At 42.0% G+C, this 26,120-nt stretch overlaps 1 protein-coding gene across 1 annotated transcript in view; it reads right to left on the bottom strand.

The window, feature by feature from the left end:
* Window positions 1–1,325: 1,325 nt before the first annotated feature.
* LOC100672392 (zinc finger protein 883-like) overlaps window positions 1,326–26,120 on the bottom strand; it is a 57,370-nt gene continuing 32,575 nt past the window's right edge. The window contains exons 3-5 of the mRNA XM_064275376.1: window positions 12,088–12,214; window positions 10,948–11,098; window positions 1,326–10,043 (exon numbers count right to left, since the gene is read on the bottom strand). Of these exons, the coding sequence (XP_064131446.1) occupies window positions 8,477–10,043; window positions 10,948–11,098; window positions 12,088–12,214 (1,845 nt within the window). The 3' untranslated portion in view covers window positions 1,326–8,476. The remainder of the gene's footprint in view (window positions 10,044–10,947; window positions 11,099–12,087; window positions 12,215–26,120) is intronic.

The raw sequence follows: 26,120 nt of genomic DNA, 5'->3' as shown, positions 1-26,120 counted from the left end.
ATGCTCTGAAATACGTTTAGTAGTAATGCTGTTAACTCTTCTCAGAAAGTTTGGTCTCCAGTGAAGCCATCAGGGCCAGGGCTTTGTTTTGTTGGGAGTTTTTAAATTACCTTTTCAATCTCTTCTTTTGTTACAGGTTTATTTAGTTGTTCTATCTCTGTTTGTGTTAGTTTAGGTAGGTAGTGTGTTTCTAGAAATTTATCCATTTCCTCTAGGTTTTCAAATTTGTTAGAGCACAATTTTTCATAGTATTCTGTTATGATTCTTTTAACTTCACTTGGGTCTGTTGTGATTTTCACCCCTCTCATTTCTTATTCAGGTTATTTGCTTCCTCTCCTGTTTTTCTTTTGTCAGTTTGGCCAATCATTTATTGATTTTATTGATTTTGTCAAAGAATCAGCTTTTGGTCTTATTAAGTCTTTTGACTGTTTTTGTATTCTCTATTGCTTTTAATTCTGGTCTAATTTTTATTTGATTTCTTCTGGTGCCCGAGGGCTTCTTTTGCTGTTCTCGTTCTATTTGTTTGAGTTGTAGGGTTAATTCTTTGATTATGGCCCTTTCTTCTTTTTGGATGTGTGCATTTATTGCTATAAATTGACCTCTGAGCACTGCTTTTGCTGTGTCCTAAAGGTTCTGGTGGGATGTGTTTTCATTCTCATTTGATTCTATGAATTTCTTTATTTCATCCTTAATTTCCTGTAAAGTCCAAAACTTTTTTTTAGCAAGGTGTTCAGTTTCCATGTGTTTGAGTTTTTTTTCCTTGCTTTTTCTGCTACTGATTTGTACTTTTATGGCCTTATGATCAGAAAAGATGCTCTGTAATATTCTGATATTTTGGATTCTGTTAAGGCTTGCTTTATGGCCTAATATGTGGTCTACTCTGGAGAATGTTACATGTACACTGGAAAAGAAAGTATACTTGGACATTGTTGGGTGGAGTGTTCTGTATATGAGGTCAAGTTGGTTGACTGTGGCATTTAGATCTTCCGTGTCGTTACTGAGCTTCTTTCTGGATGGTCTGTCCTTCATCATAAGTGGTGTGTTGAAGTCTCCTACTATTATTGTGGAGCTGTTTTCAGTGCTGTTAGAGTTTATGTATTTTGGAGCCCTGTTGTTGGGTGCGTATTCATTATGGTTATGTCCTCCTGGTGTACTGACCCTTTAATCATTATATAGTGTCTTTCCTTATCCTTTGTGGTGGATTTTACTTTAAAGTCTATTTTGTCAGAAATTAGTATTGCCACACCTGCTGTTTTTTGATTGTTGTTTGCTTGATATATTTTTTCTCAACCTTTGAGTTTTAGTTTGTGTCTTTAAGTCTAAGGTGTGTCTTTTGTAGGCAGCATAGAGATGGATCATGTTTTTTTTTTTTTATCCATTGTGTCTCTAATGGTTTGTGTGCTGCTTGGCTTGTTCTGGGTTTTGCCTGATCTTCCTGATCTCTTGAAGAGTTCTGTACATTAATCTTTTGTATTCTACCTCTGGTAATTCCAGGAAGTTATCTTCATCCAGAAGATTTCTTGATTCTTTGTTTTGGGTGCTTGCTAAAGCCATCATGGCCTGTCTCTTCATGTGATTTGATATTGACTGTTGTCTCCGAGCCATCAATCAGTTATTGTATTTATTTATGTTTGGTTACTGTGTTTTAGCTTTGTTATGCCCAAATAGGCTGCTTGAGTGATCTAGTTTGATTATTGGCACCTTTGAAGCTCTAATGTCCTGGTGCCAAGTGGCTAGAGCTGTTACTAGGTATGTGAGCCCAGGAGCCCGTTCACTTCTCTTGTATGGATGCACCTCAGGTGTCCAGGTGGTCACTCACCAGGTGTGTGGTGCCGGGTCTCACCTACAGTCCTGGACAAGCAGGGGTGATTGGTGTAGGCACAGGCATCTGGCTGCAGTAGCTGGTCATGTGCTGAGCAAGGCAGAGGGCTGTGAACCCCCCGTCTGTGAGGAAAGCTTGCCCTTGTTCCCTAGAGTATATAGGTGAGTGGGTTTTGCAGCCAGACTATGGGTACCCAGTGCTGTCAGCTGTAAGGACTGGGAGGCACCACCTATTCCTGGACCTGTCACAGGTAGCTATGTGTCATGGGTGGAGCCACTAGTCCTCAGGCCCCTGTTGATACAGCACTGTCAAATGTCATGCACCTGCCTCTCCACCATGTAGGTGAAACAGCTGAAGTTAGACTTCAGGTATATACCTGTTGTACTGTGCTAATGAGGGCCTACACTGTAGAAACGGGCCCACAAAAGTCTATGCAGGGATGAAAGACATCCAAAATCCGTGGACCCCTTATGCATGTGCCTAGGCAAAGGATCTGTTTCTGCCCTAAATTCTCAGCTTAGGGGAGCTGGCAGATTACTTTTTCCCTGTTTGTTAATATGTTCCCTCTCTATGATTGGGAGGATGGCTCAGGGCGAGCGCAGGGTCCTTCTTCCAGCCCAGGGGATGCAGCAGGGTGGGAGCCAGTGCGAGTGGGAAGGGAGCAGGTAAGTGGGAGAAACATTTTTTCCAAGGGGGTATTTTTGGATCTGCAAGGTAGGTTACACACAGGTACTTATCTTTTGCCAACTGAGGTCTGCTTCTCGCTTATTCTGGAGGGTTGAGCAGATCCTCTGCCACTCGTTCTCTCCCGATGTGGAAAATGTGTTCTGAAGGCCACTGCTTGCCTCACCATGCTGGTGCCAGTGGAATCGGCCTGCGGGGTGTCAGTTCCTGCTGGGCTAGGTCTGGCAACTCTTTGCTGCTTCTGAGCTGTTTCTCCCTATCCCTGCCACTCAGTTTGATCCCTCAACTCTGCTTTTGCTCATCAGGGCTTCTAGCTTGTCATATGTAATTGATTCACATTTTTTTGGGGGGCCTTTGTTGTAAGAGGGACCACAGGAAGTGTCTGACTACTCCACCATCTTGGCTGCACCTCCTATTTGTTCATTTTTAAGAACAAAGAAATAGAGGCACAGCAAATCCAGCCACTTGCTCTTGGTCGTATAGCTAAATAAAGAGGTTGGCAGGAACCTGACTCCATAAGTCTCCTCCAGGGGAAAAAAGTACGGGTCCCCATGCAAAAAGGAGACTAAGAAGCCACAAGGGAAAAAGGATCCAAGACTCAGTTTTCACCCACTAGGTATCCCTATTGCTGTGGGGTCCTTGTCTCCTCCCCTCTCTATAAGCAAAGACCTGAGGACCCCAGAGGTCAGGGATTCTTTTATCCAGACTCCAGTTTAAATCAAATCCAAGTATACAAAAAGTTGAGCATCTCTGATAGTACTTTAAATCACCTGCCAAGAAATGGTATCTTGTCAAGGCCAGGTGAGGTCTGATTCTTACATGTGCACAATCAGAACCCTCAATTTAAAACTAAAAATTGCACTCTGGCAGCAAGGACCCATTTTAAAGTACTTTGGGGTTGTTATTATTACTGCATTTAGGCATCCAAAAACAAGAATTTAAAATATCTCAATGGCTCCCTCCTTGTGCCCTTTCCAGATATCCCCATGACTAAAACACCTGCGTAGAGACAGAAGGATTCAAGAAATGTTAAGAGGATCATTAACATCATTTAATGGAGTCACTCAAAACTGCAGATAAATGGCTATGAGAATTCTCAACCTCTCTATCTGTCTGTGCTTCTCACCTACTTTGTTGTTAACCGGTTAGCTGACTCTGACTCATGGCGACTCTGCGCATAACAATGAAAAGCTGCCCAGTCCTGCACCATCTTCAAGACCCTTGGCATTTCTGAGTGTCAGACAATATCCTGTCCTGATTCATAGGGTATTCACAGACTTATTTTCAGAAGTAGACTGCCAGGCCTTTTCTCCTCGTCTATATTAGTCTGGAAGCTCCACTGAAACCTGTTCACCTGGATGACCCTGCTGGTATTTGAAATACTAGTTGCATAGCTTCCGGCATCATAGCAGCATGCAAGCCACCACAGTACAACAAAGTGACAAACAGGTGGTTACTCACAAAGACTAAAACCGAAAAACCAAACCCGCTGCCATGGAGTCATTTCCAACTCACAGAGACCCTATAGGACAAGAGTAGAACCGCCCCATGGAATTTCCAAGGCTGCCTCATCTTTCTCTGTGAGTGGGCTGGTGGGTTCCAACTGATGATCTTCTGCTTAACAGTCGAGTGCTTTATCACTGTGCCACTGGGGCTCCTCTCAGAGACTAAAAAAAAAACAACCAAACTGAACCCAATGCTTTTGAGTCAATTCCAACTCATAGCAACACTATAGGACAGAGTAAAACTGTCCCACAGGATTTTCAAGGAGCAGCTGGTGGACATGAACTGCTCATCTTTTGGTTAGTAGCCATAGCTCTTAATCACTGTGCCACCAGGGCTCCTCTCAGAGACTCCCGTTGCCATTGAATAGATTCCAAGTCATAGCTATCCTACAGGACAGAGTAGAACTGTCCCATAGGGTTTCCAAAGAGTGGCTAGTGGATTCAAACTGCCGACCTTTTGGTTTGCAGTCGAGCTTTTAATCACTACACAATTCATAAAATACCTGCCTGTCATGGACTGAATTATGTCCCCCCAAAAACTTGTGTTATCAATTGAGCTGGCCATGATTCCCAGTATGTTGTGATTCTCCTGTATGTTGTAAATCCTGCCTCGATGATGTTAATGAGGGAGGATGGGCGGCAGTTATGTTAGTGAGGCAGGACTCAACCTACAAGATTGGACTGTGTCCTGAGGCAATCTCGAGATATAAAACGCAGAAGCAAGCAGAGAGACGGGGACCTCATACCACCAAGAAAGCAGTGCTGGGAGCTGAGCACGTCATTTGGACCTGGGGTCTCTGTGCCTGAGAAGCTCCTTGACCAGGGGAAGATTGAGGACAAAGACCTTCCTCCAGAGCTGACAGGGAGAGAAAGCCTTCCCCTGGAGCTGATGCCCTGAATTTGGACTTTTAGCCTACTTTACTGTGAGGAAATAAATTTCTTGTTTTTAAAGCAATCCACTTGTGGTATTTCTGTTATAGCAGCACTAGATGACTAAAACAGAATTTGGTACCGAGAGACTGGAGTGACTAAAATGTGGAAGTGGTTTTGAAACTGAGTGGATAGAGCTGCAACAGCAGCAGAGGTCTACAGCAGCAGAGAACCTGCAGTGGCAGAGAAGCAGCAACAGCAGAGAATCAGCAGCAACAGAACCAGGAAACCAGTGTGAGATGGCGCTGGAGAGGACTCATGGAGCAAGAGAGCTGAGTGTCTGTGCGCAGGAAGCTTACTGGCGGAGTGGGGTGCCTCCGGGCACTTATCAGTGGAGCTAGGCTTGCCAACCCATGGAGCCTGAGAGCCAAGTGCCTGTGTGCAGGAGGTTTCCTTGTAGAGTGGAGTGCCTCCGGGCACGTATTGGTGGAGCTACTAAGCTTTGGAACACTTGCCCCAGCAGGGCAGATCCAAGCGTGAGGCCCGAGGAGCCAAGAGGCCAAGAAACCAGGAAACGGAAGCTGAAGAGACAAGGAACACAAGAAGCTGACCTGCCTCAGTCTTCAAAGGTATGGCCATGACCTCAGGGGTTTCAAAGAGTGGAGCCATGGCTTCTAGTGTTTCTAAGGGTGGAGCTGCCACTCAGATGGAAGAGAATGGCGCACCTAAAGTCGAGGGAGCAGGGTTGCTGCCCCAGTCGGCCTGGAAAGCAGAGGTGAAGCCCAGGGCAGAGGGGCCTCCACTCAGAATCTGGAGAGTGTGTCCAATACCTACAGTCTAAAGGGCAGGGCCATTGTGTAAATTGTCTCAGAGAACAGAGGATTATTTTCAAAGTTTTGAGAGCTAATGCAATTTGTTCTGCTGACTTGGTTGGTGCCTGTTATCCCTTCTTTCCCTACAGTTTCTCCCATTTGTAATGGAATTTCTAGCTTGTGCCTGTTCTGCCATTGTACCTTTGGAAGCAGATAACTTGTGTTCTAGATTTCACAGATAAAGAGGAATGTTTGGGTTTTGGACTTGGAGTTAAGACTTTTGCTTTGATATGATAGGGTAAACATGTTTTGCATGTTGCAAAGATGTGATTTTTTGGGGTCCAAAGGGTGGAATGTCATGGACTATGTCCCCCCAAAAATGTGTGTATCAATTGGGCTGGGCCATGGTTCCCAGTATTGTGTGATTCTTTTACATGTTGTAAATCCTGCCTCGATGATGTTAATGAGGGAGGATGGGCGGCAGTTGTGTTACTGATACAGGACTCAGCCTACAGGATTGGACTGTGTCTTGAAGCAATCTCTTGAGATATAAAAGACAGAAGCGAGAAGATAGACATGAGGACCTCATACCACTAAGAAAGCAGTGCCAGGACCAGAGCACATCCTTTGGACCTGGGGTACCTGCACCTGAGAAGTTCCTTGACCAGAAGACTGAGAACAAAGACCTTCCTCCAGAGCCAACAGAGAGAGAAAGCCTTCATCTGGAGCTGACACCCCAAATTTGGACTTTTAGCTGACTTTACTTTGAGGAAATAAATTTCTCTTTGTTAAAGCCATCCATTTTTGGTATTTCCGTTACAGCAGCACTAGACAACTAAAACACTGCCCATAAACAGAAGGGCCTTAATGTGTTAGGAACTGTATTACTGATATTAAAATTAAACATTAGAGCCACATGCTTAAACTGAAAATTCTCAATCTACGTGTAAAAAGAAAAAAATACAGATTTTAAGAGGTTTGGTTCTTCACTACTTGATAAGCACAGCCTAACAATGTACAATTGGACATATTATCAGAAGGGATCAGTCCCTGGAGAAGAATATCATGCTTGGAAAAGTAGAGAATCAGTGAAAAGAAGACCCTCAATGACATGGATTGACACAGTGGCTGTAACAGGCTCAAACATTGCAACAGCTGTGAGGCTGTTGCAGGACCAAGCAATGTTTTGTTCTTTTGTACAAAGGGTCGCTATATGTTTGAACCAACTCAATGGCACCTCACAACAACAAGGTACTGTTATGTGAAGTGTCAGGATATTTACACAGTGATTGGCCAAAAAAAAAAAAGAAAGTTTTAAGGACTCATCATATTTTGAGCCAGAAGTAAAATGCCCACCAGCCTTCCTGAGCTCCACTACACACATGAACATCCATTGCCAAAGCCTCTGTACTGGCCTCCTCTATTCACACATGCACTAGAACTCTGAAGCCTCTTGTTTCTAGAAGAAATGACAAGACGGCACACGTGAATGCAGAGGGCAGGCTGCTCACTCACTGGAGTACAGCCTAGAAAAAGTGCTCACTGATGAGATGGATCCCATTTAATTTTTCCTTGGTGGGGGCGAGGGTGGTTCCAGAGGGTCAGAGTCAAAAGGACCGAAATTCAGACAGTGGAATGTCACTTCTCCTCACCACAACCTGCTTTGCTCCTGGGTGGTGACAACAATGCTGGGCCCTATTTCAAGGCTGCACCACAGGGTCACCAAGGGCTACTCCTATATGCCATGCGTGCATACATAAAGCTGATTCCAGGGCTGATGCAGGAAAAGTCCAAGACGAATCTGGGAAACTGCCAGAAAATAATGCTCCCCCCTCCCCCCAAAAAATAGTAGTGCAGGAACCTATGTAAGGCAGCTTCTAATAACCAAATCTCTGACAATCTGAGTAAAAAAATTAAATACTAATATCCATTAGCCTATACTGCTATGAAAATTTTAAGAAGTAAATAAAATGGGGAAAAAGGAAAGCTATTCCTTACAATAAAATTCCAATAAATACAGAATGAATGCTTGGAACAGAAAATCACCATTTGGTATACACTACGGTAATAATGATTGCAGGTAATAATTACCGATGGATTTAAAATTAGTAGACAAAAGATGAAAAATATCTGCAGAGTCCCAAAATATCTCCCTGGAGCCCTGGTGGTGCAGTGGTCAAGAGCCTGGCTGTTAACCAAGAGGTCAGCAGTTCAAATCCACCAGTTCCTCCTTGGAAATTCTATGGGGCAGTCCTACTCTCTCCTATATAGTTTCTATGAGTTGGAACTGACTCAACAGCAATGAGTTTAAAGTATCTCCCTATGCAAAACTTATTAATTACAAAGGGTAAAACACAACTTCACATTGGGGAAGAGTGGAAAATACCTTAAACAAGAAAACAAAACAAAAACCCTCAACCCAAATACAAGATCAGTGCCTTTTATTGCATGCAAACTAACATCAACAAAAACATTAAAAAACATGAAACATATGCTCAGGGCTATTCACTGCAGCCTTATTTGTAATATACTCAAAGACTGTAAGAAGGTAAAATTTAGAGTGGACTGAGAAAGTAAACTCTGCCCAGTTGTTCATGAAACTAGAGAAATGAACACTAATAAAGACAGCTACACAGTTACCATGAAGCTGTTATTTCTCCCAAAGGCACAAAGTAACTCTAATGACTCCTTCTTTGACTCACTGAGAAACTTTGCTCTCTAATCACAGACTTTCAGAAATTTGCTGTGTGAAATTACAGCACTACAAATGAAATAATCCTTTCTTAAGGCCTCTCTCCACTGTGAATTCTCACATGTTTAGTGAAATGTGAGGACCAGTGGAAGGCTTTGCCACATTCCTTGCATTCATAACGCCTCTCTCCACTGTGAATTCTCATATGTCTAGCGAGGACTGAAGAATGACAAAAGGCTTTGCCACATTCCTTACATTCATAAGGCCTCTCTCCAATGTGACTTCTTATATGTGTAATGAGATATGGGAATTGATGAAAGGCTTTCCCACATTCCTTACATTTGTAAGGCCTCTCACCACTGTGAGTTCTCATATGCCTAGTGAGGTGTGAGGAATGATGAAAGGCTTTGCCACATTCCTTACATTCATAAGGTCTCTCTCCACTATGAGTACTCACATGTTTAGTGAAGTTTGAGGACCAACTAAAGGCTTTACCACATTCCTTACATTCATAAGGCCTCTCTCCACTGTGAGTTCTTATATGTGTAGTGAGGTGTGATGGCCAACTAAAGGCCTTCCCACATTCCTTACATTTGTAAGGCCTCTCTCCACTGTGACTTCTTATATGTGTAGTGAGGTCTGAGGAGTGACTAAAGGTTTTGCCACATTCCTTACATTCATAAGGCCTCTCTCCACTGTGAGTACTCATATGTTTAATGAAGTTTGAGGACCAACTAAAGGCTTTGCCACACCGCTTACATTCATAAGGCTTCTCTCCACTGTGAGTTCTTATATGTGTAGTGAGGTACGAGGACTGACAAAAGGCTTTCCCACATTCCTTATATTTGTAAGGCCTCTCTCCACTGTGAGTTCTCTTATGTCTAGTGAGGTGTGAGGAATGACAAAAAGCTTTGCCACATTCCTTACATTCATAAGGCCTCTCTCCACTGTGAGTTTTCATATGTCTAATGAAGCTTGAAGAATGATGAAAGGTGCTGCCACATTCTTTACATTCATAAGGCCTCTCTCCACTGTGACTTCTTATATGTGTAGTGAGGTGTGATGACCGATTAAAAGTTTTGCCACATTTGTTACATACATAAGGCCTCTCTCCACTATGAATTCTCATATGTATAGTGAGGTTTGAGGACTTATGAAAGGCTTTGCCACATTCCTTACATTCATAAGGCCTCTCTCCACTGTGAGTTCTCATATGTATAGTGAGGTTTGAGGAATGACCAAAGGCCTTCCCACATTCCTTACATTCATAAGGCCTCTCTCCACTGTGACTTCTTATATGTGAAATGAGGTGTGAAGACTGACTAAAGGCTTTCCCACATTCCTTACATTCATGTGGTTTCTCTCCAGTAAGAGTTCTCACAGGAGTGTTGAGGTAAGAGGGACAACTGCAGTCTTCTCTACATCCCTTACACTCACAGGCACTGCATCCTGAGTGATAGCTGATGTGATGCTTAAGTGATGAATGATCCGTCAAGGATTTTCCACACTCAAGGCATTCAGAAGGATATGTTTCCACTGGAGTTCTTTTGAGCACAGAAAGATCTGCAATCCGGCTGAAGGTCTGTCCATACTGATTGTCTTTGTTACTTTCACAGAGGTTCTCTACCATACACCTTCTGTTAAAAATAAGCAGCATGCTGTTGGATATAAATTTGTTACCATTTCACCATTACCATACACAGTAAACATGTATTTTTTTTGCCCTGAATTGTCTCATGTTTCATAGATTAAATCATCTGGCAGAGGTGCTACCATTATTTTCACTTTTTCTAAAATATGAATCTTTCTGATAACTACATATAAGTGAAATGTTTCAAATATTCAATATCTGACTCACATTTATGAAAATATTGTACTGCGACAGTTTTGTGAAAACACCACATTAGAACTTGTTTAATATTCACATATTAGATCCCTGGATGGTACAAAAGGTTTGCACTCGACTAGAACCTAAAGTTAGTGGTCTGAAGCCATCCAGCAGCACTGCCATGAGTCAGAATAGACTCCATGGCAATGGGTGTGAGAGATATATATAGATATATAAGCCCTGGCTGTGCAGTGGTTAAGCGCTCGGCTGCTAATCGAAAGGTCAATAGCTCAAACCCACCAGCAGCTCTGGGGGAACAAGCTGTGACAGTCTGCTTCCATAAAGATTATAGCCCTGGAAACCACTGTGGGACGGTTCTACTCTGTCCTATAGGGTCGCTATGAGTCAGAACTAACTTGACAGCAACAGGTTTGTACATACATACATATACATGTATATACAGTTGTTGTTGTTGTTAGGTGCTGTGAGTCAATTCTGGCTCATAGTGATCCCACATGATAGAGCACAACTGTCCCGTAGGGTTTTCTTGGCTTTAATTATTGCTGATGCAGATTGCCAGGTACTTCTCCCACAGAGCCACGGGGTAGGTTCAAATTGCCTATCTTTTGATTAGCAGTTGAGTGCTTAACAATTCGTGCCACCTGGGCTCCTTATACATACATTTTAATGCCATGATACCCTGCACTGCTGTCTCTCAAGTGAATGACACTCACCTCACATGTATTTTCTGGTTATCATCCTGATCTTCAATGCCATGCAATTTGCAGATTTCTCCTACCATGGAGGACCAGGTGTCATTTTTCATGAATTGTACTATTATATTTTCAGCGGACAGCTTTTCTCCATCATCAAGGTTTTGAGAAACTGACTCAATGATATAAGTTGAGGTTCACAATATGAAAAAAAGGAAATGAATTACTCAGAGCGAAAAGGTAGCTGTGAGAACAGAAAGACTTTGACACATTTTGTAGTTCCAGTACTTTGGCAATGGTCAAAAAGCAATTTACTAGGAAATACTTCCATGAAGGTTGAAACAGATGGTGACAAAAATAAAGTGGAATTAGAAGAACAAAGTAGAAAGGTATTGAACACCATGCACATGAAACACTAAAAGAGGAAAGGCGGATGGTCTTTCTCCATGAACACAGGTATGTTAGGATTGATGAAAGTCAGAAAAGCAAGCTCAGATATCTGTGAAGTACATACTCCTCAACCTAAAAGAGGCTTTTTCTAACTGATTTATTCAAATCTCATTCCCTAGATGCAGGCCTGGTTCTTCAAAGGATCTTGCCTCCTGGTGACCACTGACACAGTAGTCCTGGATGAGTGCTATCTGCACTCTTCTTAGGTCTTCCTCTTGTTACTCTGGGAGAACAAATGAGTGTAGCTGGCATGGTGCTCACGGAAAAAGACATATCATGAGGGAAGACAGGAAGGGCAATGAATACTTCCCTGACACTGAGCCAATACTTTGGTCTTTGGGGTCTCTCTGAAGATGGGATGGTATAAATTTATTTGTAGCAGAATAATCATGTCAAACTTGTAATAAACACAGACTCTTTACAAGGTCCCAGATTATAAATATTCTGTGTACCAAAGATACCTCTGGAGTCAATGATCACACTTACATTTTAAAGGCCTTAGGCTTCTAACCACAATTGAAATGAGAAGTCAGTTTAATAGAGAGGTCTATATGTATGGTGAAGCCAGGTTATGCATGCTCAAATAGCAAAAAACCATATTTGTCTGATTTAACAATGTATTTCCATTCCTCAACCCACATACTGGAGTAGCATCAATGAGTACGACATATTTGGTCACTAAAGATAAAAAAATTAAGAAGCCATCCATACCTACTGAGGCCAGGTTTTTGAAGGTTTCCATCATTACATCTCTGTAGAGCTTCCTCTGCGAAAGATCCAGCAATGCCCATTCTTCCTGGGTAAAGTCCACAGCCACATCCTCAACAGCCACTGAGTCCTAAAACATCCCACATATTCTGGTTCAGCAAGGTAACATGTACTCCAACGTGTATGAAAGGAAGGGTGAGGCTGACAGTTCTGGGGAACTCAGATTTCATGGGGATTTCACACGGGTTCTGTGTTCTAGTAAAGTCTACTCTAGGGTTTAGCCATCAGCCTCATCCCTTCACTGATTCACTTCCTCACCGATTGCATTCTGTCTCATAAATTTAATGATACTGCCAACACGATGAACTTATCTCTCCACAGTTCGACTGTGACTAATTCCAGTCTTATTCCTCACTATCTTTATGGTCTAGGACACTCACACAGCATAACAGAACACACAGCATAAACTAGAGAAATGCTCTACAATGAAAGCCTTATTTCCACATTCAGATCTCTTCCTTGTAGAAAAAAAATTCAACTCCTTGCACAGGACCCAACAGAATATTTAACAAAACATGAAGCACAGGGTGAAAACAGGATGAGATATTAACAACTGGGAAACACTGCAGGACTGGCAGTTTGTCCTTTTGCCCCTCACCAGCCATGGGAGGTCCAGTGGCCTGCAGAAACAAAGTGGCAACCTAAGGCCCTGAAGTTATTATATTTTCTTAAAGAGCTCCAGGTGATCAGGAGCTGACAGGACCACCTGCTGAAAAGAGAATATTATTTTGGGGAATTATGAAATTTTACATGCCTGCCACCTACTTTTTAATAATTCTACAGTTGTGCTATCATGCAGTCTGTCTTTCATGGAGACAGGCAAGGGTACTGAAAAGGTATAGATCTTAGGTGAAAGACAGGAAACAACAAAATCCAGATATCATCAAAATTTTCAAACCCTGAGACCCAAAGTTACTGTACAGCAATTAATAGTGACTGCTCCACAACAGACACCCAGACACCTACACAAACCCACGCTAATGTTATAACAAAAAACCCAATCTCTGAAGAAGCAGAATAGCATGCCCTTGTGTTTGGTGACCAGGAACAAGAGGTTAAGGTTCATGTTTTCTAGTAAGTTCACTGAAGTGCAGGGGATTTAGCTGAACTGCTCGTGCAGCCTAGGAACCAAAGACTTAAATACGCCAACCCTGCAGACACTCCACTCCAAAATTTTCTCAAATTTGCAGCCCTTGGAAGGCACACAAGTATGATTACCTGACCCCTGATCCTTTGGGCTATAGGACTGGCCTCTGTGAAATAGCATCAACCCACTGGCTACCACATGTAGTGAGGAGACAAAAGGCTGTTCCACTGAATTTCTGCTGCTATTATTTTACTGAACAGCCAAGCTGCTGTAAATAGGTTACCAGATGAAGTGAGCTCTTAAGGTCATACCTTATCAATCCTGGTATGACTGTCACAGCAAACTTTGACTCTGTGCCACATTCAAAAGTCTCCTCCAGTACAGTGGGCCAGGTTACATATTTTAAAGCCATCAAAAACCCTAACTTCCATTCTTACAATATATGATAAAATGTTGCATTTACTGAGCAGCTACAATGTATGAAGGAATTTGCAAAAAGCTTTTAGCACACTAGCTCATTTACTACTCATGCCTCTCCTAATCAGATATTGTTTCAAACAGGTTATAGCCAAGGAAAGTTATAATCAATTTAATCACCTGCTCAATACTGCCCAAATGGTATGTTGCTGAGCCAGGGTCAGAATGCAGGTCAATATGCCTAAGACTAAATTCCTGACAACTGCATTTCTGTTCATATACCTACAGTGTTCTTGTTATTCTGGCTATTAATCTTCAGGTACATAGATATCTAGAGTGCTGCTGGGTAGTGGGGAAAGGCGATAAAGGAAAAATTCTATTCAATTCAGACAATCTGGATCACTTTCTCCCGGCAAAGCCAGTCTCAGGCAAGATTGCTTCCCTTCAGGCCCTTATATCTGGCTCTTTCATTTATTAAAATTGATTTAGGTAATATTGATACAGAGTCTACTTTACGTGGTCAAAGCACACACAGCACTGAACAAAACAAATATCCGGAAGCACATGGATAACTTCTTTGGGTGTGGGCAGTAAATAAATGAATTATGTCAAGTTCCCTGGATGACACAAGTAGTTAAGAGCTTGAACGTTAGCCCAAAGGCTGGCAGTTCAAAGTAATCCAGAGGTTCCTCGGAAGACAGGCCTGACAATCTGCTCTGAGAGGTCACAGCCTTGAAAACCCTATGGAGCAATTCCATTTTGCACATGCGGGGTTGTTATGAGTTGGAACTGACTCCATAGCAACTAACAACAATAGCAACATGTCACATGGCAGTAAGTTCTATGAAAAATGCAGCACAGTCAGGGAATAAGCAGTAACACAAGCATATTTATCTTTAGTGAGTTAGTGTAGGGAAAAGCAAAGTATTTTAGGAAACACTAGCTAGTGAAACCTAGCTCGGTAAGAGAAAAAAAAAACAATCACACTTTCAATTCTAAAAACTTGGAAGTGCTATGTGATGGTACAGATTTCAGATGCTCATTGACTTCAACAACTTCCATCGCAGAGGTAGAGGAGTCAAAGAGGGCCACTGACCTCCAGGGCTGGGAAATGGAAGATACACAAGTTATTCACAAAAGGTAAACAAGTAAATTGGGGCACTGGAAAAATAAAAGTAACATTAATAAATACTATCAAGAAAGTAAAAGAAAATAAACAATAATGATACAAAACACAAATGAAGACTTCTGGGTTTTGGTCCGACATGTAAAAAGAGCTTGGAAGTCATTACTCCTATCCTCAAGAAAAAAGCTGAACATACTGAACTGAGTATTGAGGTCATAGGGCAAACAGTTACCCCCCAAACTGGAGGGACACATAGGCAGATACAGAGAATCATTCCAGAGCAGAAGCCCAGGAGCAGAAACCATTGCTAAGATCAGTACCAGAGAAGGAAGACTTAAAAGTGTCACGGGGGCTTGGTGTGCAAAAACTTCAGGCTTAAATATGCCATGGGGCCCCCTGTTAGGGGGATCCACACAATTTTGTGAGTTTTGCCTCCACGAACCCTGCCACATCCTTGATGTGAAAATCCCCTGTGCTGCCAGGAGGGGTCAGAGGAAAAGCAGCCATTTTGAAACTCGTGCAGAGCATTCTTTCTCCTTCACAAGGACTACTCTCATGGGAAACTATTTTACCAAAGTCTGAAAGACCTGGAGTAGTGAAATATCTAATCTTAGCCCCATCCAGGACTCCTATCTTATCACACTGGATGAGGGGAGAAGCAGACAAGCATGGGTGAAGTCACTGCCCAGGGGCACAGGTTCACTAGAAGACTGAGACCTAATTACCGGAATGCTGAGTGCTGACAGTGCTGACAATGCAAGCAGCAGTATTAATCAGGCTACATAGGCTGTTGAGGTCACAGAGCAAACCATTGCCCCCAAAAGTGGAGGGACACAAAGGTACTCTGCTCCTGGGTTTCTGGTCTGGAATGATCCTCTGTATCTGCCTATGTCTTCCTTCAGTTTTGATGGAAGTCATTTGCCCTGTGTAATCCATAGCCTAATTAATTGAATTCATTGAAAAAATGACCTGAGCTAGGGCTAGAAAGATGCAAAGGAATTACCAAAAGGATAGCTGAGAAGAGACTGTTTCAGGAGGAGGAAACACCACAGCACAGGCTAGCAGGTGGGCGTGTATCTGGTATGTCTTAAGCAGACCCAAACCCCAGCATGACGAGCAACGTGAGATGCTGGAGAGTACCAGTACAGGAATTTGGAGAGGTGACTACAGCCAATGGGTATGTTCGGGAAATGTGTGGGCTTCTGAAAGACTCCAGTTTTTAATCTGAGAGAAATGTAGAGCAATTTTACAACTTTGATCAGTGATGGAAAATGTTATGACAGCCCTTAAAGAATTTACAGAACCTGTGTATGGGGACAAATGTAAAAGTTGGGAGATAAATTAGAAGGGCATGGCCATAATCAGATAAGAAACAATTAAAGTAGGCATATACAAAAAGTGTATATCAAAGACCATATGTACTGATAACATCAACATTTTTCTAGTAAAAGCAGGTGAAAAACAAGGATACCTATTATCCCATTCTCATACAATGTTATCCCAGCAGTTATAGCTGATATAAACCAAAAAAGAAAAAGGAAGAAAAAAGGTAAAGAAATAAGAATGGTAAAGACAAAAAACAAAACACCCCAATCCGTATTTTTAGGTTAAATAACTGTATATGTAGAACTCCCAAAGATGGTACTGATGCTTTTGGGAAGTATTCACATTACAAAATAAATATCAAGGTAAGTTTATTTTAAATATTTCATGTACATACACTAGCACCAAGCAGTTGAGAAATTAATTTTTAAAAGATGACATATATTTTTATATTTATATTTTACATTTTTTAAAAAAGGAGTGTAATTAATAAGAGATCCTAATGTGGAAATCTGACAAATAGACTGAAATAAATGAAAAGATAGTGTGTGCAGTAGACAACTGTTCCCCACAAACAGATCATTATTCCAATGTGCTTCCATAAAATTCAATCAATTTTGTTTTTTTGAACTTCACAAAATAATTCTTCAAGAATGTATATGTAATTGCAAATGTCCACAAATAGCCAAGATATTCTAAGGAATAAGGAATTGGCTTGTCCTATAAAATTGTATTCATATATATACATATATGTATAGAGAGAGAGTATCATTATAGGAATACATAATAGACCAAAAAAATAAATAAATAAACAGCCCCAGAAAAGGTCCACCAATCTCTATGGAAAGTTGATTCACGACACAGCAAGCACTGCAGGGCAGTGACAGAAAGCACTCACACTTCAATATGAGGGGTAGAATCAACTAATTGGAGTCCCCAGGTTGCATACACGGTTAAGTGCTCAGCTACTCGGGAAAGGCTGGAGGTTTTGAAGGAATGGTACAGGCACATTGGAAGAAAGGTCTGGCAATTTACTTCTGAAAAACGAGCTGCTGAAAATGCTATGGCTTGCAGTTCTACTCTGAAACACACGGGGTCACCATAAGTCAAAATCAAGTAGAAGTCAAAAGGTTTATTTTTCATCAAATAATTATCTAACTGGAATGGTCTATTCTTATGTACTCCATATGCAAAAATCAATTCTAGGTAGATCAGCTTTAATTATGAGAATGTAAAATTGTAATACTTTCAGAAGTTATAAGCAAATGATCTTATGACATCAGAATAGAGGAAAAAATCTTAAATAAGAAGATTAAGACATAAGGGAAAAGACCGACAACTTCTACTGTATTAAAAGTCACAACAATTCATCAAATGGCAGCAAAAATGAGTGAGAAGATAAGTTACATACTAGGGGAAGAATGTCCAAAGTTTATAACGAAGCCCTAAAAAATCACAGAGAAATAAATTAACAGTGGGAAAACATGCATAGCCTTTTCATTAGAAGAGTAGAGTATGGAACTTAAACAATAAAATCAAAGTAAGATATTGTTTTATACACTGATTACAAGAGCCAAAATTACTTCACTGGATAAGCAGATAATACAAATAAGATATATATGTATATTTTGTGGGAGGGAAAGTTTGTAAAATGCCATCGGCTCTTTTAGTAAATTAGAACTTGGTTATCATCTGTAAGTTGGCAATTTCCCCTCACTAAAGAGGCAAGAGCACTAAGTCTGGAAACAGAATGAGGAGAATAAGAGCAGCAATATTACAAGAGCAATAGTTACACTTGAACCACCCAAATCCTGTAAGCTCTACAATGGGTAGGTAAATTCTGGCCCATTCATACAATGGTAGCATAGGCACATAACAACGTGGGTAGACTACAGGTACAGACACCAACATGTATGAAATGCAAAAGTATTCTAAGGAAAACAAGTCAGAGAAGAACTCAGATACAGTTATAATTAAAGTTACAGAAAGCTCAAAAGAGGGAAAATTAAACATAGAAGTTATGGATTAAGGCTTGGGTGTCACATTTACAGATACTTCTTAGATGTAACTGAACACCCTGCGCAGGATTGGTTTGCTGGGTTTGAAGGTATGTTGTGGGACATCTTGGTCAATTGGCATAATATAGTTCATAAAGTTTATGTTCTATGTCCTAGTTTGGTGAGTACCGTCTGGGGTCTTAAAAGCTTATGAGCAGCCATCTAAGATATAACTATAGGTCTCTACTTATCTGGAGCAAAAGAGAAAGAAGGAAACCAAAGACTTAAAGAAGAAACAAGTGTACATGAACCACAGCCTCATCTACCCTGAGACCAGAAGAACTAGATGAGAGATGGTGCCTGGCTACCACTATCAACCAATTCTAGTCAAGGCAACAATAGATGGACCCTGATAGAATGGGAGTAAAATGTGGAACAGAATGTCAAATTTATAAAACAAACAAACAAAAAAAAGACTTACTTAACTGCTTGAGACTGGAGGACTCTCTGAGACTGCTGCCCTAAGATACTCTTTAAATCTTGAACTGAAACTAGCCTGAGGTCACTGTTTAGCGAAATAACAGATTGGCACACAAAAAGAGAGTATCACCTTTGAGTACTGTGCTCCATTTAAAAATCATCTATATGAGACCAAAGGATCAACAATTATTTTAAAACAAAGATAAGAATGTAAGGGGGCAGGGAAATTAGGTCAAAGGAAAGGGAACAGCCAGAATAAAAATCTTGAGAATGTTCACGAATCGTGAAGAACATAACCAATGTCACTGAACAATTTGTGTAGAAATTGTTGAATGGGAACCTAAACTGCTGTGCAGATCTTCATTGAAAAAACAATGAAATTTTGTTTAAAAAAAAAAGCCTTGGGTGTCAAAGCTATAAAAACAGCAATAATAACAACCTTCTCAAAAGCAGACATCAATAATCTCCAGGCAGCAAGTAGATGAGATCAGGGTGGGACTCAACAGGAGACCGCAAAAACTGACAAGGTTTTTATTATCAGGAATTTTCTGTTATTTAAACTATACTTGAACAGGTTATGCACTTCTTGTTTATGATATAGTTGACAATAAAAGCTTAAAGCAATGGCTTAAAACATGAAAGAAATGTAATTTTCATACGATAATTTTATAAAGTCATGTGAAAACCCCTTCATTTTGATCTAATTTGTCTTAGCTCAGAAGGGTTTATATGTCTAAACTTTTGGTACCTGGATCTTAAAATTTACATCTATATTCACTACAGCAAGCTTTGTAAGGGCAAAATACTGGACAAAATTCAAGTGTCCATTGGTAGCAATAAGGTCAAAATGACTAACAAAGATCAACCATATACAGTATTATGGAGTTTTATAAGAATTCATATTTAAGCTCTCTATTTGTTGTTACATAGGGTCACTGTGAGTCGGAATCAACTCGACAGCACTGGGTTTGGGTTTTTTTTTTTTTTGTATTGTTATTTTTCTTCAGGTCTTTCAGCTTGAAACGCCAAGCGTGTTCTTCCCCTTTGGTTTTCCATCTCCAGCTCTTTGCACACGCCATTATAATACTTTGTCTTCTCGAGCTGCCCTTTGAAATCTTCTGTTCAGTTCTCTTACTTCATCAATTCTTCCTTTTGCTTTAGCTGCTCGATGCTCAAGAGCAAGTTTCAGAGTCTCCTCTGACGTCCACCTTGGTCTTTTCTTTCTTTCCTGTCTTTTCAATGACCTCTTGCTTTCTTCATGGATGATGTCCTTGATGTCATTCCACAACTCATCTGGTCACTAGTGTTCAATACATCAAATCTATTCTTTAGATGGTCTCTAAACTGAAGTGGGATATACTCAAGGTCATATTTTGGCTCTGGTGGACTTACTCTGATTTTTCAGTCTCAGCTTGAACTTGCATATGAGCAACTGATGGTCTGTTCCACATTCAGCCCTTGGCCTTGTTCTGACAGATGATATTGAACTTTTCCATTGTTTCTTTCCACAGATGTAGTCAATTTGATTTCTGTGTGTTCCATTTGGTGAGGTCCATGTGTACAGTTGCCATTTATGTTGGTGAAGGAAGGTATTTGCAATGAAGAAGTCATTGGTCTTGCAAAATTCTATCATTCAATCTCCAGCATTGTTTCTATCACCAAGACCATATTTTCCAACTACTGATCTTTCTTCTTTGTTTCCAACTTTCTCATTCCAATCACCAGTAATTATCAATGCATCCTGATTGCATGTTCGATCAATTTCAGACTGCAGCAGCTGATAAAAATCTTCTATTTCTTCATTTTTGGCCCTAGTGGTTGGTGCGTAAATTTGAATAATATTCGTATTAACTGGTCTTCTTTGTAGGCGTATGGATATTATCCTATCACTGACAGCATTGTACTTCAGGATAGATCTTGAAACGTTCTTTTTGACGATGAATGCAACACCATTCTTCTTCAAGTTGTCATTCCCAGCATAGTAGACTATATGATTGTCTGATTCAAAACAGCCAATACCAGTCCATTTCAGCACATTAATGCCTAGGATATCAATGTTTATGCGTTCCATTTCATTTCTGACGAACTCCAATTTTCCTAGATTCATACTTCATACATTCCAGGTTCTGGTTATTAATGGATGTTTGCAGCTATTTCTTCTCACTTTGGGTCATGCCACATCAGCAAATGAAGGTCCCGAAAGCTTTACTCCATCCACGTCATTAAGGTCGACTCTACTTTGAGGAGGCAGCTCTTCCCCAGTCATCTTTTGAGTGCCTTCCAACCTGGGGGGCTCACCTTCCAGCACTATATTGGGCAATGTTCCACTGTTATTCATAAGGTTTTCACTTCCTACTGGGTTAATGCTTTTCAGAAGTAGACTGCTGGGTCCCTCTTCCTAGTCTTAGTCTGGAAACTCAGCTGAAACCTGTCCTCTATGGGTGACCCTTCTGGTATCTGAATACTGGCAGCATAGTTTCCAGCATCACAGCAACACGCAAGCCGCCACAGTACAACAAACTGACAGAACTGAAGAAAAAACTCAAGCCTCGAGTTGCAATAGTAAAGGATTCTAAATACTAAATGATGCAGGATGCATCAAAAGAAGATGGAAGGAATACACAGAGTCATTATAACAAAAAGAATTAGTCAATGTTCAACCATTTCAAGAGGTGGCATATGATCAGGAACTGATGGTACTGAAGGAAGAAGTCCAAGCTGCTCTGAAGGCACTGGTGAAAAACAAGGCTCCAGGAATTGATGGAATATCAGTCAAGATGTTTCAACAAACAGATGAAGCGCTGGAGGTGCTCACTCGTCTATACCAGGAAATATAAAAGACAGCTTCCTGGCAAACTGACTGAAAGAGACCCATATTTATGCCTATTCCCAAGAAAGGTGATCCAACAGAACGTGGAAATTATAGAATAATATCATTAATATCACACACAAGCAAAATTTTGCTGAAGATCATTCAAAAATGGCTGCACCAGTATATCGACAGGGAACTGCCAGAAATTCAGGCTGGTTTCAGAAGAGGGCGTGGAGCCAGGGATATCATTGCTGATGTCAGATCGATCCCGGCTGAAAGTGGAGAATACCAGGATGTTTACCTATGTTTTATTGACTATGCAAAGGCATTCAACTGTGTGGATCATAACAAATTACGGATAACATTGTGAAGAATGGGAATTCCAGAACACTTAATTGTGCTCATGAAGAACCTTTACTTAGATCAAGAGGCAGTTGTTCGGACAGAACAAGGGGATACTGATTGGTTTCAAGTCAGGAAAGATGTGCGTCAGGGTTGTATTCTTTCACCATACCTATTCAATCTGTATGCTGAGCAAATAATATGAGAAGCTGGACTATATGAGGAAGAACGGGGCATCAGGATTGGAGGAAGACTCATTAACAACCTGCATTATGCAGATGACACAACCTTGCTTGCTGAAAGTGAAGAGGACTTGAAGCACTTATTAATGAAGATCAAAGACCACAGCCTTCAGTATGGATTACACCTCAACATAAAGAAAACAAAAATCCTCACAACTGGACCAATGAGCAACATCATGATAAACGGAGAAAAGGTTGAAGTTGTCAAGGATTTCATTTTACTTGGATCCACAATCAACAGCCATGGAAGCAGAAGTCAAGAAATCAAAAGATGCATTGCACTGGGTAAATCCGCTGCAAAGGACCTCTTTCAAGTGTTGAAGAGCAAAGATGTCACCTTGAAGACGAACGTGCGCCTGACCCAAGCCATGGTATTTTCAGTTGCATCATATGCATGTGAAAGCTGGTCAATGAATAAGGAAGACCGAAGGAGAGTTGACACCTTTGAATTGTGGTGCTGGTGAAGAATATTGAATATACTATGGACTGCCAAAAGAATGAACAAATCTGTCTTGGAAGAAGTACAACCAGAATGCTCCTTAGAGACAAGGATGGCGAGATTGCGTCTTACATACTTTGGACATGTTGTTAGGAGGGATCAGTCCCTGCAGAAGGACATCATGCTTGGCAGAGGACAAGGTCAGTGGAAAAGAGGAAGACCTTCAACGAGGTGGATTGACCCAGTGGCTGCAACAATGAGCTCAAGCATAACAACGACTGTAAGGATGGCGCAGGACCGGGCAGTGTTTCGTTCTGTGGTGCACAGGGTCGCTATGAGTTGGAACCGACTTGATGGCACCTAACAACAACAACAATGTATTGTTATAAAAATACCAGGGAAATTTGTTAAATAAAAAGCTAGTGTAAATTCCAAGCTACCTTTTGAGTTCAACAAAGAGAAATAAGCGTTTTACTTTTGAATTTTTACTCTTACATCGTTTAAAATAGGCACTCCTCTGTGTTTGAAAAGTGTATATCCATTAAATTGAAAAATTCTCAGCAGAAACACAAACTTACCTAGAAATTTTCTTCTAGTGTAAACTGTAAACCCAAGAAGTTAAATACACCATCACCTATGTTGAACTTGTCTAAGCAAAAAAGAACACTTTTATTTTAGATTCCCATTCAAGGCTGGAAAGCAGTTGATAATTATAAGGACTTAATATCAACTCTAGGTAGAGATGGGTGGGAGGACAAAGACTGGGGACACATGCTCCTCACACACTTAAAAGCCTCAAAGAAAAAGCATCCCTTCAAAAAAGGATGGATCTGGAGATCCCACACGATTCAGCTGGACTCACTGTCCCCCGTCTCATTTCATTATTGAATTCCTGACAGGAACAAGCCCCACCCAGGATCCCATTAACAGTTGGGGCCTTCTGCTACTAACTCTCTCCCCCATTTTCTACCACATTACACAGTGTCAGAAGTGGAGCTGTAGTTTTAGAACTGCACAGAAAAGGCTCCTGTGCCTAGGGGAAGCCAAGAAAACTGTTTGCAGGAATGGGACAAGGATGGCTCTGGAGGACCTGGTGCTCATTCTCCTCAGCTGGAGCTGCTCCGTATTCAGGCTCTGGTCAGGTAGTTCTGTCATTCGACACAGAGTACCATAATGCCAGTCCTGAGAGTCATAGAAGGAAGGTGGCCCCAGGTATCCAACCCTTGAACATACGCGTACAGGAAGCACCCAGTGACAATGGAGTAGGGCATCAGGATGCCTCTTAGGGTTCCTGGCCTTCTCTGCCATGCTTTTATCTCACTGAGGAACCTCAGGGCCTGGAGTACACTGTCCCCATATCCAACCTCACCCTTTATAGTGAACAATACCCCAGTTCTCTGTAGTACTCACCATTGTTCGGCTTCTGGGAATCTAAGTAAATGTGTTCTCTAAGCCCAAGAAGCCACTTCAGGAAGAGAGATGGCAGTGGAAGCAGAGCCAGTAAGTAGGCAGTTTAGAGGCAGATGAATGGTGTTTGGTCCACACAGCCAGTCAGGGCAGTTAAAATCCTTACCTGTGACTGCATGGATGTGCAAGACGGTTGTCCTCGGTCCCCAGCTGCCTATGCTGGGCTATCTCTCCCTGCACCACACCTAGGACCTGACATGGAAGAAGGAGACAGTGTTGAGTAAGGAGGAAGTGACAGTTCCTTGGCCTTCAGCTATTTCCCTTGGCAGGGCTTCCCCGCCAGGCACACGGCCATGCTCCATTCTCAGGGTATGTGCATTTAAGGCAGGTCCTACTCTAGCCTTCCAGGGCACACACTTGTGTTCTTCATGCACCTCCATGAGCCTCTTCCTCTGGCAACAATGTCACGGAAGGAGGGGTTTCCTCATCCCAGAGCATGAGAGGCATCCAGGTCTGTCCAGGCTGGAAAATGTGACCCTGGCTTCCTGAAGGTGTCAAGGGCCCAAGGGTTAGGTTCAGGATTTGCCTATGAGGTTAAGGGTTCACCTTTGGGGAACAACACACATACTTCTACTTGATATCAAAGTGGGTGAATTTTCAGGGAGAATATATTTTTCGAGTTCAAGTCAATGAACCCATCATACATCACTGATTTTTAATTATGTGCAGTTGAAACTCTTCTGCTGTGCTTTTTCTTTTTTTAAACTTTCATTTCACTTACAACATGGTAATATGTCATCAGTATTTTTCCTGTTGATTTTGCAACTAACATTTCTTTCTTCACCTTGAGTTTTTTAGTTTTTTTTTTTCCTTTACTCTCTGGCCATTTCCAGAAATCTGGGAGAATTCCTGAACACATTCTCTTTCAACCTTATAATAATCTATCAACCAATAATCAGGAAATCATTAAGTTTTCTCTAAGGAGCAGTCCCCACATCTGTTCCCATTTCTTTCCTCCCAATACTCCACCCAGCTGACTCCTACTCTTTTATTTCTTGGTCTCAGTGTAAATGTTTTCTTTGTCTCTTCTCTCTCTCTCTCGCATGATCTGTATACCAGTGGCTCCCTTTAAGCACTATCCCTCCTTTTATTAATTTCTCTAATAGCATTCTCTAGTTTTATTCACATCCTATTTCCATAATAGTTATTTTCAGCATAAACTGGGAGCTTGTAAGATATAAGGAATCTCAAGTCCCACCCAAGAAAAAAATTTGCATTTTTCACAAGACCCCGGGAGTATCCATATCCGAGCCCTTGTTGCTGTAGAGCCTGAAGGAAGAAACATTCCATCATGGATGTCCTGCAATCCCAGCCCGCCCACCAGCCTGGTCCATGCCCGCCATTCCTTGGCTGGCTTTGGTGGTCCAGCCAGACATTGCTTGCCTCTCCCAGCCTCTGGTCTGTGCTAAGCTTATCATCAGTTAGTCACCAGCCCAGTTCCCCCACACCTCCACAGCTAGAGCACACTGGCCGTGTGCAAAGAAAGGCCTGGGGAGGGAGGGTGGAAGCCTGTGCCTGTGCACCCACAGCTCTCTCTGAAGTGAAGTGTGGGTTACCAAAGAAATTCATCCATCATGGAGGTGAGCACCCAGAAACCAGGCGACAGATAGGGAGAATTCCTGGAAGGGTCTGGGCCAGGACAGAGCCATCCCATAACTGAGACACAGGTCCTGAGGGCTGCCTCCTTCCCATCTTCCCCTGCTCGTGAGTCTGAGGGTGTCCAGTATCTTGGACTTCCTGGAAAGACTGGGAGCTGCGCCCATACCCCTCCCACCCCTGAAGCCCAGGGATGGCTGGGGCCAGGCGTAGAGGGGATGCCAAAGGCCAAGGAGAGGGCAGAGGCTGTGAGGTGCCTGGGAAGGATCCAGGAAAGGAGCTCAATCAGGGGCTCCTGCACCTTGGCCAAACCCTGGGATCGAAGCTAGCAAAGACAGGCTGACAGGTGGCAGATAGCACATATTGGGAAAGGAGGAGTGATTGACCTCGGCTCCAGGGCGTCCCTGTTGTGGCCTCCCTCTCCAAGGGAGACGGGAAGAGACCAGTGGCCAGCTCTTGCACCCACGCTGGAGACCGTGGATCATGCTCCACCGGGAGCCTGGGGAGAGGGAGTTGGACAAAAGGAGTGTGGTGGGGAAAGGCTGTGACAGAGGACAGGAGGGGGTCATCAGGTAGGGAGGGCTGGCTGGAGATCCTCAGCACTGCCCTTTTTCCCATCCTTGGGAGCAGTGGGTAAGCTGGGAGGCC

The sequence above is a fragment of the Loxodonta africana genome, chromosome 23 (genome assembly GCF_030014295.1).
Source record: "Loxodonta africana isolate mLoxAfr1 chromosome 23, mLoxAfr1.hap2, whole genome shotgun sequence".
Classification (NCBI taxonomy): Eukaryota; Metazoa; Chordata; class Mammalia; order Proboscidea; family Elephantidae; genus Loxodonta; species Loxodonta africana.
Note: the sequence above shows the minus strand (reverse complement) of the source record. Positions and strands in the feature narration are given on the sequence as shown.